The sequence below is a fragment of the Lithobates pipiens genome, unplaced genomic scaffold (assembly GCF_037356315.1).
Source record: "Lithobates pipiens isolate NorthernLeopardFrog02 unplaced genomic scaffold, aLitPip1_a1.2 Scaffold_16, whole genome shotgun sequence".
In the NCBI taxonomy this organism is placed as follows: Eukaryota; Metazoa; Chordata; class Amphibia; order Anura; family Ranidae; genus Lithobates; species Lithobates pipiens.
The window spans coordinates 608,026,501-608,047,640 of NW_027507748.1; the positions used below are offsets into that span (position 1 = coordinate 608,026,501).

The 21,140-nt window shown below is 42.6% G+C and overlaps 1 protein-coding gene across 1 annotated transcript in view; it reads right to left on the reverse strand.

The window, feature by feature from the left end:
• Positions 1-21,140, reverse strand: part of SACS (sacsin molecular chaperone) — a 144,955-nt gene that overhangs the window by 98,797 nt on the left and 25,018 nt on the right. The window contains exon 2 of the mRNA XM_077484027.1: positions 16,699-17,108. Within this exon, the coding sequence (XP_077340153.1) occupies positions 16,699-16,718 (20 nt within the window). The 5' untranslated portion in view covers positions 16,719-17,108. The remainder of the gene's footprint in view (positions 1-16,698; positions 17,109-21,140) is intronic.

Consider the following 21,140-nt stretch of genomic DNA (forward strand, 5'->3'; position numbering starts at 1 on the left):
ATAATAACTCGTTACAACCAAGGTATGCAGAATACGATCTCTGAACACACAAAACATTGAACCTTGATGCAGATGAACTACAGCAGCAGAAGACCACATTGGGTGCCGCTCCTGTCCGCCAAGAACAGGAAACTGAGGCTACAATTCACACAGGCTCACCAAAACGGAACAACAGAAGATTGGAAAAATGTTGTCTGGTCTGATAAGTCTCAATTTTAGCTGCAGCATTCAGATGGTATGATCAGAATTTGGTGTAAATGTGAAAACATGGATCCATCCTGCCTGTATGAACGGTTCAGGCTGGTGGTGTAATGGTGTGGAGGATATTTTCTTGGCACAATTCGGGCCCCTTAGTACCAACTGAACATAGTTTAAACACCACGTCCTACCTGAGTATTGTTGCTGACCATGTCCATCCCTTTATGACTACAGTGTTAATACACCTTACACCAATACACAATGTCACAAAGATCAAATCATCTCACCACTGGTTTCTTGAACGGCCAATGAGGTCACTGTACTCCAATGGCCTCCACAGTCACCAGATCTCAATCCAATAGAACACCTTTGGGATGTGGTGAAATGGGAGATTTGCATCATGGATGTGCAGCTGACAAATCTGCAGCAACTGCGTGATGCCATCATGTCAATATGGGCCAAAATCTCGGAGGAATGTCTCTGACACCTTGTTGAATCTATGCTATGAAGAATTAAGGCAGTTCTGAAAGTAAAGGTTCCAACCCGGTACTAGCAAGGTGTACCTAATAAAGTGGCCAATGAGTGTAGATTGATAGGAATTACTTCTACAGAATCCATATCAAGAAAGTCTAAAAGATGGACAAGCTTACTAGAAAGGTTCAAAAGACTGCCTTTACACCATGCGCCATACACCATCAATAACTTCAGCTGTCTAGTTAACAGAACATTTGATATGTTTAAATGACAGAGGGAAGCAATATTGGTGTCAGTCAGCAGGTGACACCACTTATTTTATCAGGAATTGGAGATTTCTAAGGCCCCTTTCACACATGCGGACAGAATGTCCGTATTTCATCCATCCATTTGCGGATAAAATACTGACATACATGCATCCCTATGGGATAGCGGGTGTCTGCGGATGAACATCCGCAGACACCCGCTATTGTCCGCCTCCGCTATGGTCCGTCCCGCGTGAAAGGGGCCTTAAGGATCCCCAAGTGTGTTCACAAAATTCACATACAAGTGCATGATTGAACCCACTGGCGTCCAATCACCTATGCACTTCACTTTTGAGGGGTATTATTGTGGCAAGTTAGGCTGGAATCACATCTATGTAGGTTTAGTGCTTTCTGCATTTTGCAGATTTGCACTACAGTCCATTTAACATGGTTTCCTATGGAACACGATCTGTAGAGCAAAATGCAAAAATCACTAAAACTGCATAAGTGTGACTCCAGCCTTACTGATGTCTTATTTAAGCTGATTGTTCTTGTTCACAGTGGCTGTAAACAAATGGCTTCCCAACCAGGAACCAACAGAACCCTAGGTCTTTACAAGAGGTCCCGGGGGTTCTGCCACTTGCTACCAGTGCAGCAGATTTATATCCAGTCAGTGCAACAGTATTCTAAGATCCAGCACCTGATGTCACCCTTGTGAGCTGGCAGTGCGGGACAGGAGAAGCCATTCAGCTCTCCAGCTAAATGAAAAATGCTCCATGAACATTGCTGTATAAAAGAGCATCATGGGCAGCATGGTGATTAGGACTTCTGCCTAGAAGCACTAGGGTCATTGGTTTGAATCTCAGCCACAGCACTACCAGCTTGGAGTCTGCATGTTCTCCCTGTACCTGTGTGGGTTTCCTCCGGATACTCCGGTTTCCTCCTACACACCAAAGATACGCTGGTAGGTCAAATTGGCCCTAGTACGTGTATGTATGAATGTGAGTTAGGGACCTTAGATTTTAAGCTCCTTGTGGGTAGGGACTGATGCGACTGTAATATATTATATATATATATATATATATATATATACACACACACACACACATACACACATGTACATTTATGACCCTATTTAAGGAGCTGTAATAAATAAAATTAAAAAAAAAAGCATCATGGCTTGCAGTATTGGCATTTCTTCAAGGATAACTTAACATTGTAATGCAACTGTTAGACCCCTTTCACACTGGGGCGTTTTTCGGGCGTTTTTCTGGCGTTTTTCAGGCGCTTTAGCGTTTAAAAAAAGAGCCTGTAAAGCGCTTGAAAGAAGCTGCAACTGCAATCCCAATGTAAAAGCCAGAGTGCTTTCACACTGAGATCCCTTTCACACTGGAGCGTTTTTCAGGCGCTTTAGCGTTAAAAAAAGTGCCTGTAAAGCGCTTGAAAGAGGCCGCAACTGCAATCCCAATGTAAAAGCCCGAGTGCTTTCACACTGAGGCGCTGCGCTGGCAGGGCGTCAAAAAAAGCCCTGCAAGCAGCTTCTTTGCAGCGCTTTTGGAGCAGTGAATACAACGCTCCTAAAGCGCCCCTTCCCATTGAAATCAATGGGAAGCACCTGTAAAACACCTGAAAAGCACCTGAAAAGCGCTATTGGCAGCAGCGTTTTGTGGGCGCTTTGAACCCTTTATTTGGCCACTAGCAGGGGTTAAAAGCGCCCCAATAACTCTCGAAAAACGCTGGTAAAGCGCTGCAAGTTTAAGCGGCGCTTTACGAGCGTTTTTCAGGCGCTGACATTGTGAAAGGGCTCTTAAAGCACTTGGGCTTTCACATTGGGACTGCAGATGAGGCTTCTTTCAATTGCTTTACAGGCGCTTTTTTTAACGCTAAAGCGCCTGCAAAACGCCCAGTGTGAAAGGGGTCTAAGACAGGCTGAGGGTTGCTTGTGTCAAAGTTTGTTTACCAAATTCTACTATTTTCTGTGCATGGTGCTTTCAAAGCCTCTCTAGCTCTTTGCCAACTTCCTTTTGCCATTTTGGGGTATTGCTGAGTCAGCGCACTGCTTCGCTATGCTGAAATGTGGGCCTATCGCATAGTTCAGAGAGAAGTGCTGGGCTGCAATCCATTGCAAACAATTAAATAGGACATGATCTGTGAAGCTCGGTTTGGTGAATTTATAGCAAGGAAGGTTTTTTTGTTTTTTTTTACTATTGCAAGTTTAAAAATGAAACTGAACACAAAAGCAAATGTGTGTTGTCACTGAACATCAAAACTAAAAGTAGTGTGGTACTATGCACCAAAGCAAATTTCATGTTGTCACTGAACACCTAAATTCGATTTATGACTTTCCTGTTCAATTTTTTTGGATTTCATTAGGGAATACAGAACAGAAGGATATGCAGCCAACTTCAGGAGACTGGACACATATCTGCATCATACCTATGGTGGAGATATGCCAAAAATATCAAACTTTTTTATAAAATTAAAACCCCAATTAAGGCCTCTGAGCTATCTAGAATGTATAAAAGATAGTACTCAGTGGCCAAAATAGCCCAATCCCCTACTTTATTAAAGAATGGGAAAAATAACAAAATGATACATTTGCTCCGTCACAGGTAAAAAAAACAGTTGGAGGCAACACACTTTACCTCAATAAACTCCTCCACACAAGAAATGTCATATAAGTTTATGGCCAGATGGTATGGAACACCAACAGGATTGGCACAAATATACCCAACATCAAATGAAAGTTGTTGGAGGGGCTGTAAACAAAAGGGTACATTTCTCTATATATGGTGGTCTTGCCCAAAAATTAGACCCTTTTGGGAAGAGGTAAAGGTAAAGCATAATGGAATACTATGCATCGCATAGTAGCCCATTATGTGTCACTTACCTGTCACAGGAGCCAGCGAAGTCACCGCTGTCCCCTGTAGCATGAAGCGTCCATCATCTTCCGGGTATATAATTTTATGTAATTTTGTGTTTTTTTTTGGGGGGGGGGGGGGGAAATGGGGGACTAAGAAAGTGGGGTGGGGTTACCCTCTTTCTTTTTTTTTGTTTGATAAACTTTATATTATATATATATATATATATATATATATATATACATATATATATACGTACATACACTACCGTTCAAAAGTTTGGGGTCACCCAAACAATTTTGTGTTTTCCATGAAAAGTCACACTTATTCACCACCATACGTTGTGAAATGAATAGAAAATAGAGTCAAGACATTGACAAGGTTAGAAATAATGATTTGTATTTGAAATAACATTGTTTTTACATCAAACTTTGCTTTCGTCAAAGAATCCTCCTTTTGCAGCAATTACAGCATTGCACACCTTTGGCATTCTAGCTGTTAATTTATTGAGGTAAGCTGGAGAAATTGCACCCCACGCTTCTAGAAGCAGCTCCCACAAGTTGGATTGGTTGGATGGGCACTTCTGGCGTACCACACGGTCAAGCTGCTCCCACAACAGCTCAATGGGGTTCAGATCTGGTGACTGTGCTGGCCACTCCATTACCGATAGAATACCAGCTGCCTGCTTCTGCTGTAAATAGTTCTTGCACAATTTGGAGGTGTGTTTAGGGTCATTGTCCTGTTGTAGGATGAAATTGGCTCCAATCAAGCGCTGTCCACTGGGTATGGCATGGCGTTGCAAAATGGAGTGATAGCCTTCCTTATTCATTTATTTAATGAAGATGCCAGTTGGGGACCTGTGAGGCGTCTGTTTCTCAAACTAGAGACTCTAATGTACTTATCTTCTTGCTTAGTTGTGCAACGCGGCCTCCCACTTCTTTTTCTACTCTGGTTAGAGCCTGTTTGTGCTGTCCTCTGAAGGGAGTAGTACACACCGTTGTAGGAAATCTTCAATTTCTTTGCAATTTCTCGCATGGAATAGCCTTCATTTCTAAGAACAAGAATAGACTGTCGAGTTTCAGATGAAAGTTCTCTTTTTCTGGCCATTTTGAGCGTTTAATTGACCCCACAAATGTGATGCTCCAGAAACTCAATCTGCTCACAGGAAGGTCAGTTTTGTAGCTTCTGGAAGGAGCTAGACTGTTTTTAGATGTGTGAACATGATTGCACAAGGGTTTGCTAATCATCAATTAGCCTTCTGAGCCAATGAGCAAACACATTGTACCATTAGAACACTGGAGTGATAGTTGCTGGAAATGGGCCTCTATACACCTATGTAGATATTGCACCAAAAACTAGACATTCGCAGTTAGAATAGTCATTTACCACATTAACAATGTATAGAGTATATTTTTTTAAAGTTAGGACTAGTTTAAAGTTAGCTTCATTGAAAAGTACAGTGCTTTTCCTTCAAAAATAAGGACATTTCAATGTCACCCCAAACTTTTGAACGGTAGTGTATGTACATATATATGTACATAATTAGAATGATATGGCACTTAAACAGGTCTGAGGAGGTTCCCCACGTTGAGCAGAGGAACTCCCCTCCTCTTTTTTCCTTTCTTTATTCTTTATCCCCTATATAAAGTACACATGGATAAACACACATATATAAAATAATACATTTATAATAGATACATGATAGCACGCAAGTCAGGAAGGGAATGTAGATCCTGTATTTGGAAAAGGAGGACCCTTCCTGTACGTTCACCTTCACTTTTTTATATATATATCTAGGATGGAATTGTGTGTGTATATATTTATTTATTTTATGTATAGAATTGTGTGATCTGTTGTAAATGAAATTTTTTTTTTTTTTTTTTTATAAAATTGAATAAAAAAATTAAAAAAAAGATAAAAATAATCTAACTAAGGGGTGGGTAACACAGCATACAAACTGCTAACAGGCCCATAGTAACTAGGGTTAAATTTAAACATTACACTATTTGTCAAGTTCCCCCTTTATACCACTTGCCACATGAATACAGAAGGTTTTTTTTTTATTTACCTTGTTTTTTTTTTCTCCATACATCGCGACCCCGCCCCTCAATGCACATCATTCATCTAGTTCTTGCTGGGCCTCCTGAGATATGTATGTCACATTCAGAATGTTGGAAGGGAGTGGGCCTAGTGGCACATTATTGCGAGGCCCCATCCGAAACGATGCAGGATTTTGACTGACAGACATTGACTGATAATGCCCAAGCTGACCATTTCCAAAGGAGAAGGTTGTTCAAGTATCCCACAATGGGCATTCCCTGTAAAGCAGGGCAAGCACAGGGCCAGAAACTTTGTAAAGACCTGAGCTTAATGGACATTCCTAAGAAGAGGGCCACAAACTAGTGGTGCGGAGTGCCCACAACAAAATTCTTGAAGTGTTGGTGCACCAGAACAATAGGTACATGTAGATAAGGGCCTTTTGTGGACACAGAGGCCAATCCTATCTCCGCACACTGAGAATCCTCATAGAATGACACAGTAACGGCCAGTTTATGAAGCTGGGATCTCAGCGCTTCACTGGCGATCTGTGTCAGAATACACACTCCCCGATTCACCAACTCAGAGATGGAGAACTGGGGAGTGAAGAGAGAATGTGGGGGGATCTGAGGAGGAAAGAGGAAGATAATTAACTTCCTTATGCCTCGTTCAGACCCCCCCCCCCCCCCCAACATTGTAACCATGTCCCCCTGTCATATTTATGTGTATACGTACATATTGTGTATATACAGTGGTGTGAAAAAGTGTTTGCCCCCTTCCCCATTTCCCGTTCCTTTGCATGTTTGTCACACTTAAGTGTTTCGGAACATCAAACCAATTTAAACAATAGTCAAGGACAACACAAGTAAACACAAAATGCAATTTGTAAATGAAGGTGTTTATTATTAAAGGTGAAAAAAAATCCAAACCATCATGGCCCTGTGTGAAAAAGTGATTGCCCCCCTTGTTAAAACATACTATAACTGTGGTTGTCCACACCTGAGTTCAATTTCTCTAGCCACACCCAGGCCTGATTATTGCCACACCTGTTCACAATCAAGGCATCACTTAAATAGGAGCTGCTTGACACAGTAAGGTCCACCAGAAGATCCTTAAAAGCTACACATCATGCCGAGACCCAAAGAAATTCGGGAACAATTGAGAAAGAAAGTAATTGAGATCTATCAGTCTGGAAAGGGTTATAAAGCCATTTCCAAAGCTTTGGGAATCCAGCGAACCACAGTGAGAGCCATTATCCACAAATGGCGAAGACATGGAACAGTGGTGAACCTTCCCAGGAGTGGCCGGCCGCCCAAAATTACCCCAAGAGCGCAGCGACGACTCATCCAAGAGGTCACAAAAGACCCCACAACAACATCCAAGGAACTGCAGGCCTCACTTGCCTCAGTTAAGGTCAGCGTTCATGCCTCCACCATCAGGAAAAGACTGGGCAAAAATGGCCTGCATGGCAGAGTTCCAAGGAGAAAACCACTGCTGAGCAAAAAGAACATCAAAGCTCGTCTCAATTTCTCCACAACACATCTTGATGATCCCCAAGACTTTTGGGACAACATTCTGTGGACCGATGAGACAAAAGTGGAACTCTTTGGAAGGCGTGTGTCCAAGTATATCTGGCGTAGAAGGAACACTGCATTTCAGAAAAAGAACATTATACCAACAGTAAAATATGGTGGTGGTAGTGTGATGGTCTGGGGCTGTTTTGCTGCTTCAGGACCTGGAAGACTTGCCGTGATAAAAGGAACTATGAATTCTGCTGTCTACCAAGAGATCCTGAAGGAGAATGTCTGACCATCTGTTCGTGTACTCAAGCTGAAACGAACTTGGGTTCTGCAGCAGGACAATGATCCTAAACACACCAGCAAGTCCACCACCGAATGGCTGAAAAAAAACAAAATGAAGACTTTGGAGTGGCCTAGCCAAAGTCCTGACCTGAATCCTATTGAGATGTTGTGGTATGACCTTAAAAAGGCCGTTCATGCTCGAAAACCCTCTAATGTAACTGAATTAGGACAATTCTGCAAAGATGAGTGGGCCAAAATTCCTCCAGGACGCTGTAAAAGCCTCATTGCACGTTATCACAAACGCTTGGTTGCAGTTGTTGCTGCTAAGGGTGGCCCAACCAGTTATTAGGTTTAGGGGGCAATCACTTTTTCACACAGGGCCATGATGGTTTGGATTTTTTTTCACCTTTAATAATAAACACCTTCATTAACAAATTGCATTTTGTGTTTACTTGTGTTGTCCTTGACTATTGTTTAAATTGGTTTGATGTTCCGAAACACTTAAGTGTGACAAACATGCAAAGGAACAGGAAATGAGGAAGGGGGCAAACACTTTTTCACACCACTGTATATATATATATATATATATATATATATATATATATATATATATAATGTGTGTGTATATACATGTATATATAATGTCTGTGTGTGTATACATGTATATATTGTGTAGGGGAACGCTTTATTTTACTAACATTAATCACACCGTGTGTCAGTGTATTGAGCTGTGATAATTTATCACTGCTTAATAAATTGACATCTCTGTGTATCGGTGAATTTCTAGTACTGTAATCTCGTAAAGTCTCACGAGATTCCAGTATTAGGGGCCGTTCTCCAGTGTTAGAAGCGTTTGTAGATCGCTTCACTTCTCCAAGGGTGAAGCGATCTACTCCGCTTTATAAACTGGCATACAGAGGAGAAAGATCTCCTCTGTGAATGCCGGAGAATGAAGCAGTGAATAGATTTCACTGCTTCATAAAAGGACACCAAAATGAGAAGGGGGAAAGAGTCTGAAACTATCTTGTAATAGAGCCTACACATCAGACCCAGGAGTCCAGAATGCCATAAATCCAAATGTTCAGGAAGATCATCACGTCAAAGTCAAACTTCTAGAAAGTGACCCTTACATTATTACCCTCTGGTTGGGGTAAGAAACAAACCACAAGAGTGGAATTTTATCACTGGAGAGCCTAAAAGATTTACATTTTTGGTGGATAACGTACAGATAATCTCTTAAAACTAAAATATATGTTTTGGACAAGATTAGACAGCAAACAATCATGGACTACCCCCTGTCCTATTGTCTGAGAAAAAAGAAATTACCCACAAAAAAATGAAATAATTGGTGAAATATTAGGGAAAAAAGCTCAGGGCATTAGTGAGAACACAAACATTCTTGTTTTCTTGTGTATTTGTTGTCTTGTTTGGCAACGTTATTTTACTAGTCGCATAACCGATATCAGAGAAGTAACATGATTCCTATTTATAATAATAAAGAGGATTGTTCTGCGGCCAAGAGTCACAGATAAATGGTTTAATGAAATGTATTTCTAAATTTTCCACAGAATGAAAAGAACACAATGTGGTGCCATGTACGCATACTTAAAATGGTTGCAAAGGCTTAGGTTTTTTTATTTTACCATAATGCATTCTCTGCATTAGGGTAAACACTTTTAGGAGCAGCAGCCCCCCCCCCCCCCCCCCCCACCATCCTTACCAAAGACCAATCTCAGCCCACCTCTACTGCTCTCTTTCTCTGCCATTGGCTCCCGCTGCTGTCAACCTAATCAAGAGACAAGGGGGTGGAGCCAAGCTGCAATGCATGAGTCAACAGATGTACACAGCAGATGTACACAGCTTGGGAGAAGCCTGCACAAGTACCCCCCTTAGCAAGCGGCTTGCCAGGGTAGTACTCGAAGACAGGGGGAGCAAGGGACTCCGGGAGAGCGGGCCAGGGACACCAGAAGAGGAGGATCGGGTCTGCTCTGTGCAAAACCATCACAAAGAGCAGGTAAGTAGAACATGTTTGGGTAATATTTAGTTACAGCAAACACTTTTTTTCCTTTTGGGATAAAGTTTTTACAGATATGAATAAAAACCAACCACTGAAAGTACCCGTCAGTGGTACATGAATAAAAATGGATCATTGTAAGCACCTCTGTCAGTAGTAACAGTTTGTCTCAACACTCTGATACATGTGCAGGACAGCTTGCAGAATGCAGCCATTACATATATAAATTGGTAAACTGCAATATATTAAATGTTTTTTTTTTTTCAAGAGGACCATTAACTGCAGTCAGCCAATACATAAAGCAAACCTTCAGTAATTTTTTCATCTATTAAATCTTCTGCCCTTGTTTTAATTTTGGATAGTAAAACTTTTTTTCTGCTAGTAAATACCTTATAAAGCCCACTTCCTGTTTCTTGTCTGGTGGTTAGCTTTGGCTTATGACATCATGCACAGCCCTCTCACTGTTGTGAGAGTTTGCCAGGAAGGGAGGGGGATGAGCCATAAGAGGGCCAATCAGAGCTGCAGAGCTGGAGATGTGCCTCTGTGCGTCTGTATAAATCCAGGAAGTGAACAGGCAGCATCTTCAGCTGCCCACAGTTAAAATGGCTGCAGCCAGACTTAGTGGAGGGAGATTTCTGCAGCATATTTGAAAAATACAGAATATATAAATAATGATGCAAAGTGGTTGGAGGGAAGCTTCAGAATGGCAAAGATGTCTTTATTACAAATTATGTTGTTATATTAAGTGAAAACTGCAGTCTTTCCAACACACCACCAGACATGCCACTGAGCAAATAAAAGGTGAGCAAATAGTGCCATGCAAATTCCACAAGTGTGTACAGGTATTGGCACAATGTGGGCAAAGGGACCGTAGAGGTCACAGAGATACTTCCATCAGCAGTATAGAATCCCTCTGTTTGTCTGCAGCCTCACATTCTTGCATTGCCACAGTTTCCTCGGTCTCTGAGTAGAATTGTATTATACAGATGGAGCACTTTACTCCCATTATAACAATGATCAGTGCAGTACGCTTTTGCAGCATACACAGAAAACTGTAAGGAGGATATGAAGCCGCAGCTCAGCATGCAGGGACTGCAGACAAGAAACAATGACTCAGCGGCTAATTATACATTCAGGTTACGAAGATGTAGAACATACAAGATAGGAAAACAGACAAAGCAACACTGAAACTAATGCAGACCTTTTATAAACAGAGACGTATACAATTCTACATCACAACTGGGAAGTGTGGCGCTGCGACAACCAGGGTCATGCCCATTCCAATGCAGTCATAGGGGGAGGGACAGTGTGGGACACCATCGTATTGTGACTCTGGCATGAATCCAACATCATCATAGCAAACAACACTTTAACATATGGCAAACACTCTAAGACTTGGTTCACATATATGCCGTTCCCCTGCAGCTACAGTTGCTTGTGCACAGCAGCACGTTCATTTGTATCCACTGAAAATGCAGGGAAAAGGTCCTTGCACCTTTTCAAAGAACACTGCAATACAGAACCATCTACTTCTGAGACATTGGACACCCAGCCTTCAATCATGACAAGGGCTGGAAAGGGTGTCCAAGGCAAACCACTGCAAACATTATCAATAAACTCAAAAAAAAGAACAGCGGTAAAATATAAACCCAACCCAGCCCACCCTGCACGTCCGTTGGGGAACTTGGAGTACTTAAAAAAAACTAGACCCATCACACACTAGGAAAGTCTCCTATGGAGACAGATGGAGAAGCAAACTACCAAACACTCAGGTGGCCAGCAGTTCAGTCCAGAGGCAACCGCCTATAAACCTGTATAAAAGTAAAAGGTAATCAGGATCTACGTATATGTGAAAAATAAAAAGTTCTAGCTAGGGGCACGCACTTAAACTGTTCAACAGTATACAACAATTGTAACTATAAACGCTAAACTCCCAGGGCAAGGATCTCCCATTACCCCCTCCAGTCTTCCATGATGGGGAGTGCCTCAGCAATGCATCAGCAGCATTGGGGGAGAAATAATAAGTGGCCCGAGAGGTGCCAAGGGCCAGGTATAACATTCTCGAGTGCCGCAAGATTAGCTGTAAAGGGTGAGGTAGGTATGATAGTGGCTAGCTCCAGGAATGCTGGCCCTGTGTCCCAGAGACGTACCAGTGCTGCAGTGCAGTAAAAGTATAGTGGAGCTCCGCCAGTGCTCTGCACCAAAGGTGCAAGGACCAAACATCAATGTGACTGACAGTCTCAGTCAGGCAAAGCCTTGGGGGGGAGAGAAGGAAACATAGGAGTCATTGCCTGGTCAAAACCAGCATAAACAGGAGAGAGCGAGACATATACAGTTACTGGGCCTGGGGCAGTGTATCCAACCACTGAGAGGCATCATCAGGCGAGGTGAAGTAGCGGGTGGATTCCCTCACACACAAATCGCAGGCGAGCCGGAAACGTGCTGTATTTCAGGCTTCTGGTACGAAGCTGAGCTTTGACCTTGTCGAAGGTTCTGAAGAGCCTCTGAGTGTCAACAGATTAGTCCGGGAACAGCATAATCTTTGCATTCTCGAACCAGAGCTCTTCCACTTTCCGAGCTTCAGATCCCGATCCCAGAAGTTTAATAGCTTGAAAACGAAGGTGCATGGGGGGGGGGGGGGGGTGGGGGTGGGAGGCCCTGGTTGGCCTTGTATGGGTGGCATTCTGTGGGCCCTCTCCACAATGAAGTGCTGGGAAAATGAGGCCTGGGAGAGGAGAGTGCAGAGCAGGGTCTCTGTAAAGGCTGTAGGATCTTGGCCCTCGGCTCCCTCCACCAGTCCCACCACCCTCTTAAAAGTGGTAACAGCTAGCCGCTATCACTTTTGAAAAAAAGTGCAAACTTTTTGGTGACTCAACAATGTGATCTTGTAATCAGCCCTTCAGATGAGAGTTTTTGGCTTTCCAGTCCAGCTGCTTAACATCTGAGTTCCAGCCTCACGGTTACCAGCACGATTTTCCTGGATTTGTTCTTGGAGCTCTTTGGATTCCCTGGATTGTTTTGGAAATCTGCTGATCGGGTTATCCTCACTTGATTGACTCCTTGTCACTATTTCCGGTAAGAGTGTATCCCCCCTATCTTGGGTGGAGGACACACTATCTCTGATGCTCTACATGCCTGCTGAGGCCTTTGTACCCCACTTCTGAGCAACAACGACTCCATATATGTTTATCATAAGATTGTTTCACCTTTGGGACTTTCTCACCTGTGTTTCTACTCATTATACATGTTCTATTTTATATTCATTATATTTGAGATTGATTTTTATCACAGTTTTTTTATTATTTACACACAATACTTGATATATTGTTCAATGTTTATTGTTTTATATTTTTAGCGCTACATTTTTCACTGATATTTTGCATTGAAATGTTGTCACATTCTTATGTAGCAGCTGTTCATTTTTCTTCACTAATTGAGTTAGCGCAGTAATATCCCCTATCCACATTTTCCGAACACATAAACTGATAATGCTGCCACTTCCTCTCACACGTTAGCCTGTTGTACATAGACTGCAAAAAGGTGTTATGAGGCCGAATTCAGGTACTTACACTGCCTACATTTAATTATGTATTCACATAGCGAGAACGCAGTTTCGGTGCCTCCAGCACTGAAGGTATGTATTGGCAAGGGGTGCTGGGTTGTGCTACAGTTTCTATTGATGCTGACTGCTGGGGGGGGGTCTATATTTTTGTTGAGGGGGGTTAGTGTTGCTGCTGGGGGACCTACTGTCTCTGGAAGGGATCTATTTTTGCAGGGGGAGGCCTATTGTTGCTGGAGTTGGTCTTATGTGGTTGGGGGGAGAGTTGTCACTGGAAGGGATCCACTGTTGAGGGAGCGGTCTATTGTTGCTAGCTGCTGGTGGGTCTACTGATGTTGTTTATGGGAGATCTGTTGTTACTGTTGAGGGTCTATTGTTGCTGGGGGGGGGGGTATTTTGTTACGGGTGGTCCATTGTTGCTGAGGGATCTATCAGTGTTGTCTGGGATCTAGTTCCATACAAATTACTTATTACCACAAATGTTACTTGTTTGGTTATGTATTCTCTAAAAGGGGCAGTACTAGGCGGTGGGTTGGGGTAGAACCAAGGAACGGTGCTCAGAGGTGGGTAGGGGATGAGACAGGGTGTAAATTTGAAAGGGGGAATTTCAGCACCTATTTTCTGAGAAAAAAAGCCCTGTGTATTCATGATTACAGTGCTGCATTAATCAGTGTATTTTTTATCTGCCTAGAAATTTAAAAAAGAGCTGTAGTCTGCTCACATAATCTGTAATAAAAACATCTTTCCAATTCTGAAGCTTCCTTCTAACCACTTTGCATATTATTTTATATATACTGGGATTGTGTACTTGCCAAATATGCTGCAGAAATCTCCCTCCATTGAGTCTGGCTGCAACCATTTTAACTGTGGGCAGCTGAAGCTGCTGCCTGTTCACTTCCTGGATTTGCACAGACACACAGAGGCACAGCTCCAGCTCTGCAGCTCTCATTGGCCCTCTTATGTCTCAACCCTCCTCCCTTCCTGGCAAACTCTCTGTGAGTGTTTGATGTCATAAGCCCAAGCTAATTACCAGACAAGAAACAGAAAGTGGGCTGTATAAGGTATTTACTGGCAGAAAAAAAACTGTTTTAATATCCAAAGTGCAACAAGGGCAGAAGATTTAATAGATGGAAAGATGAGAAAATAGCTGAAATTCCACTTTAATGTCTTCGTGAGTAACCCAGCAATGCCCTTCTATGCACTATAAAAATGGATTAGCGTACAATTGAACTATTTTATTTTGAATCTTATCATTTGTTTTGGAACCTGGGAAAAGAAATCTGAAAAATGAATGACCTCATCTCACTCCTGGGAAGAAATGGAATATAAATTTACAGAAAGCACTATTCAAGCTGTTTCCTATTTGGACTGTGATATCATCTACATGTATGCCAAGAGGTAGAAATACACAATTCTTTGCTTCCTAGGAACATACTGTGTGTAGTGTAAACCACCCTTCATAACATGAAAGAATCCAAAAGTGGAGGGGTTGTCACATCAGCAAAGCCATATATATATATATATATATATATATATATATATATATATATATATATATATATATATAAAAACTTCATTCACACAGGCAGTGAGGCCCATATACCATGAACAGGCAATTTTTTCTGGCCTCTAGGTGCTGCATACAGGCAGCCCTATTGAGTCTATTAGGATGTACAACACACAGCCGCTCGTCCTAAAGTAACAGGCTTGCGGGTGACCAGCCTGGAACGCAAACAGTGATATGGCCCGTTTGCAGGCCTCAGAGCCTGTGGGAACAAGACCTTAGAGCAGGGATCCAGTTGTTGCAGAACTACACATCATATGAGACATTGTAACACTCTGACATTTACAAGCAGAACTAGGCATGATGGGAAATGTAGTTCCTGAACTGGAGGGTCATAGTTTGGAGACCCCTGCCTTATAGAGTCTGACAAATGGTCTTCAACTTCTAATATAAACTGTACAGTACATCAATGTGATACATGGACATTTCCTCATCTTTTATCCCTTTAAAGATCTGCCGGAAATGCACTCTTATTATAATTTCTGTACTGGGTCGACAACACAGTATTTTTGTGGGCTGTGTGGTGTCAGCACCTGCCCATATTTCTTTTTCTAAACTACTAATGCTGGGTATACACTTAAGAGCTTTTTTTTCATTCAACCAGTGGGTTGAATTAAAAAAAATAAAACAAAAGCCTCACAGTTTCTTGCATTCACGCAAGCTATGTGAATGCAGGGAGCTCCCCTATTAGTCTACTGTATTCTGACAATGGGGACTCCCTCCGACAGAATACACAGATCAGCACTGCAGCCAGTGGCTGCATGCACTGATTGAATGCTGGTTTTCTAGCAGGACCATTCGTCAGAAGCCTGTCTAAAAAACAGCTTTGAACAGATAGGAGCACACACAGTGACTGGCCAATCTACGGTCCTTGTATACCCAGCTTTAGACCGAACTATGCTTTAATCTCTACAATATAAAGGGTAACCATTCCACAGTCCCAAGATACTACAGAATGAGGCATAGGGCAGTTCTGAATTTCTGAGATGATCAGATTTTTTATGGATTTTGTTATGGTGGTATGTCTCCTATACTGCCTAGATAGGCCTCAAGCTATGGCCTTAAACTGACAGCAAGAACATCACTTTGTAATCATTTAAGATAGTTAAGAATATTTCTGAGGATCTATTGGTTCTGGTACCAAAGCAAACCATAACGCATGACAAACGCATACATGAACAGAAGTGGTCATTGTACAAACTGACTAGATATTGATCAGCAATAAAAATCTTTTTTGTGCCAGTGGAACACAGGGCTAATACATTATTTACAGGTTATAAAGACAGACATATTAGGCCATTGTATGACAGATCAGGTTGAGGACCACCCCTCCCCCACCCAATTCCTGAATTAAATTGTCCGAAACTACTTTTAAGACCCAAAGAAATTGCTCAAACTTCACAAAAAGACCAAAATAATCTTTAGTTATTATAAATGTCCATCGGCACGCAAATATCAAGGGCAGTGGTCAATGGTACAGGATTACACAGCAATAAAGCGCACCTTTAACTGCGTGCAAGGTACACTTTTGAACCCCTTTGCCCCAACACTGAATAAAAGTTAAATAAAATGACAAATGTCTATATTCTCCCGATTGGAGTAATTTTCCACAGAAGAAACTCATGTTTCTAGAAGAGTGAGGAAAATGTATAACTTTATTGGAGGTTTGTATTGTTGGTGATGCCTTCCTGTCCCTGACCCGTTTTGTTGACCATAATGTTTAAAACTTGCTTTTTACAAACATTGAAGAAACTTGGAAAGGACCTTAATTCAGGCATGGTCAATACTGAACCCCAACACCAACAAACCAAAGCCTGATTCTGGTTGGAAATATTTTTTTTTACTAATTATAGGAAAAAGCATTTTACCTAGGTATTTGGTTGGTTGTTTTTTTGTCTTCAAGTGTAACGCACATAAACAATACAGAAGACCAAACATCCTTACCTTGTATCCATGGGCTCCATTGTATTGACTGTGTGGATCCCAGCAGATTCAAAGTCTCATGGTTCTTCTCAGTTGGGACTCTTCTCTGGATTAGGTAACACTGCCTGGCCTGATTGGGTGTGCATTCTACCTAACAGTATGCATCTTGCATAACGCCACTTAGCTACTTGTCAGTTATCTTGATCCATAAAGCGGTAGTTGTTGGCTTTTCTTCCAATAATGTGCTCTAATTTAAACAAGGAGGAACAATGAACATATGGCACATCTGAGAATTCACATTTCCTCTTTCCAACATAGGCACTTTTCTTTGTTTGCTTCCACTTCCAGCATGTGAAATCAACAGAATGAAAAGAATTCTTCCCGTCCTTCTACTCTGACCTTCCTGGACCAGGACTGCAGCAGCCACATATCTGGAGGAAGAGAACAAAAGATACTAGGTCAATATGGGTTCAATTGTTGGTGCATCTGAAAAACAACACAAATATAAAGTTGTAAAGGCATTGTGTTGTTCCCCTTGCCATAGCCATTATTCCTTCTGATCCACGCAGAAACTGGACATTTCCATCTTACTTTTGCTTACTGCTATGAACAAACCATTTGTGGCCATTTGATGAAATGTATTACTAAACCCAGGACCCTGCATTCACTATATCTGGTCTGTAACAGAACATAGGAATGTAATTATTTTAGTAAATATAAACTGCAAAATACCTTTTCTCATCAGAAGTATATAGCAGTCTTGTGACCTCTATCAGTGTCCAGCTGAGCACTGGTTAGCTTGTAGGAGGCGTTTTCATTGTCCTCCGACTGTCCTATGAGGCCGCAGGACCCCTGGCTCTCTGTCTGGACAGCGCTGATTGGCCCTGTGCTGATCACATGCACCCTCCCAAAAAAAAAAAAATCTAGCAACACACACCAAACTGAGCATGTGCAGAGTGCCTCCAAGGCTCTGTACTATCAGCAGATGGAGTGGGACAGTAAAAGATGGGGAGGATCAGAGAAGACAGCTTTATACACAATGTGGAGGATTAACCCCTTCCACAGTGAATATAACAAGCATGCTTTACTGCATATACAGACTGATTTTGCTGTTGTGGGTTTAGCAACACTTTAATACTGACAGCAATAAAGAGTCCAGAAGCTGGAAGAGTATAGAGCTGAGAGGTCTTGGAAAAAATGAATGTGTCTGGCTAATAAAAGCCCAACCTTTGATTTAAAGAGATGGTAGGTATGCTTCCTTTAAAAGGCTCATTCACACCATAGTGTATGTTAGTGTGTGCGGGCTGGCATGTGTTCTTTAACCACTTGCCTACACCCCCTTCCTGCCCAGGCCATTGTTCAGCTTTTAGAGCTGTCACAATTTTAATGACAATTGCGCGGTCATGCTACCCAAACAATTTTTTATCATTTTCTTCACACAAATAGAGCTTTTTTTGGTGGTATTTAATCACTGCCATGGTTTTTATTTTTTATCAAAAAATAAAAAAAGACCAAAACTTTTGAAATAAAATATTTTTTACTTAGTTTTTGTCAGTTAATTTTGTAACCAGGTAATTTTTCTCTTTCACTGATGTGCGTTGATGAGGCAGCACTGATAAGCGGCACAGATAGGCAATACTGATGGGCACTGATCAACAGCAGTGATGGGCAGCCCTGATAGCCAGCACTGACTGGCATTGTTAATGGGCACTGATTGGTGGTACTTGTGGGCAGTGGTGGGCACTGATTGGTGACACTGTTGGCACTATTTTATAATCAGGGCACTGATGATCAGTGCCCTGATTACATGTGTAGATGTCCCCCTGCGTGGAGATGCCACTGATCGGCTCTCCTCACCACACAATCTGTCAGTGTGAGGCGAGGAGCGCCGATTATAGGCATCTCCGTGTTTACATGTGACCAGCTGTGATTGAATACAGCCAATCACAGCAGATCACATGGTTAAAGAGGCGTGGATGTGGCTCTTTACAGAAATCGGGGTCTCGCCTTGTCCTAACAACAAGGAGCCGCCGCAATCACCGCGCTTTGCCCCCCCACAGGCACGCAAGAGCGGCCGTTCTGGGACGACGTGATATGCCGGAGTGCCAGAACAAGAGCCACACCATCCCACTGTCATTTGATGGTGGGCAGGTACAAAGCAGTTAACATGAGTTGCAGTACATATTTTTACCCTTTTTACAACCTTATGCGATGGCATGTAATTGTACCGCATTGCTAGGTGGATCACATACGATGTCTGTGCGATGCGAGTTTCAGCCATACAAACTGTATAGCTAAAATTGCATTCACACCGAAATGGTGCAGGAACCTTTTCTTGGTCCGCACTGGAATCAGATGGAATGGGTGCAATCTGATTTTGCACCATTTGACAGTTCGTACTGCAACTTGCAAACCGATCTGGGGGTGTCATTAACTTTCTATTGAGACCCGTAGAAGTTTCGCATAGGGCACTCTCTGACAGCACATTGTTTTGTAAACTTGCTTGGCCCGGCACCTTGGTCCAGAAAATGAATGATAGCAAATGGGTTAAGTGTTTTTTATTTAGTGATTTCATCAGTGTCAACACATTAAAAACCACATTATTTATTCATTAAAAAAACCTGTACTCGAATCCCTTTTACCAGGTTTTAAAATACAGGAATTTTTATTTCTAATACAATAAAGCAGGAGAGTGCAGAAGCCCCATATATATGATAAATGAAGTGTGCAGGACAGTCCTCTCTATGTATGGAATACAAACTATTTGCTGTATACCAGAATTATCCAACCATGGATTAGGCTGCAATTGTGATCAGTAACAGCTGTGGAATGTGGGTGTACAGTATGGATCTCATACTTCCAGTGACATACTAGGCCTGAAGCAGATGCAAATAGCGCAGCTATGAAGAAGACATCAAATTAAATTGCTTGCTAGCATTTTTCTGGTTGTGAAGATGGACAAAGCGACATACAGTACACCCCGACCAACAGCTCATCTTTCCACTGGATATAATTAGAGCTGTCCAAGGTCACCAATGTTTCCAAGTCTTATCTTATGTAACATGTGCCATGATAGCACAGCTCCCAACTGTCCCGAAAGTCCCTCTGTCCCCCCCTTTCCTCCTCATTTGTCCCTCATGTTGGTCTAATCTATATAGTTGTATATAAAATGCACTAATTAGCTATTAAAAAGTGTTTTCCAGTGCTAAACCTTTCATCCAACAATTTCTAAATTGCTGCATTTGTAAATTTCAAAAGCCAATATAAAGGAATAGTAGTGGGTAAAAAAAAAAGCACTTGGGTTTGACTAATCTTTTTTTTTTGTACAATTCTCCTTTAAGAGGGTGTGGCAGTGGGTGTGTCTTATGCCCTCATTCCCATCGCAAAAAGTCGGACGGTATGTGATAGACCCCTGGCTAGTCATTACAATGTATATAACACCAGCATATTACAGTGGTTTACAAGGTACATATAGATCCCACCATATCAGCCCCTGTCTAATAAGAACTTACAACCTAATGCCCTAGGGCAGTGGTTCTCAACTCCTGTCCTCAGGACTCACTAACAGGCCAGGTTTTATGTATTACCTTGGGGAGATGCAGACTAGAATACTGCAATCACTGAGCAGCAAATGACATCATCTGGGATGGATTTCAGTTATCTTGCAAACCTGACCTGTTAGTGGGTCCTGAGGACAGGAGTTGAGAACCACTGCCCTAAGAGCCGGTTCACACAGGGGCGACTCAGATCCGACTTCAGGTCGCCTCAGGTCGGACATGTAAATATCAATATAACTGAAGGAGAGCCTTCTTAATGCACACTACTGAAGTTGTTCCGACTTCAGAAAAGGTTCCTGTACTACTTCAATCCAACTTGTAGGCGACTGGTACCCATTGATTTCAATGGAGGTCGCCTACAAGTCGGATCTCCGTCTATACGGAGGCGACTGACAGAATTATCAGCTCTGAAGAGGGAACTCCACGCCAAATTTATAAAAAAAAATTGGCGTGGGTTCCTCCTCCGAGAGCATACCAGGCCCTTAGGTCTGGTATGGATTCTAAGGGGAACCCCCCTACACCGAAAAAATGGCGTGGGGGTCCCCCCAAATCCATACCAGACCCTTATCCGAGCACGCTACTCGGCCGGGCCAGGAAAGGGTGACAGGGACGAGCGAGCGCCCCTCCCCCTCCTGAGCCGTACCAGGCCGCATGCCCTCAACATGGGGGGATGCCTTGGGGAAGGGGGGGCCGCCCTGCCCCCCCACCCCAAAGCACCTTGTCCCCATGTTGATGAGGACAAGGGCCTCTTCCCGACAACCCTGGCCGTTGGTTGTCGGGGTCTGCGGGCGGGGGGCTTATCGGAATCCGGGAGCCCCCTTTAATAATGGAGCCCCCAGATCCCGGCCCCCCACCCTATGTGAATGAGTATGGGGTACAATGTACCCCTACCCATTCACCTGTGGA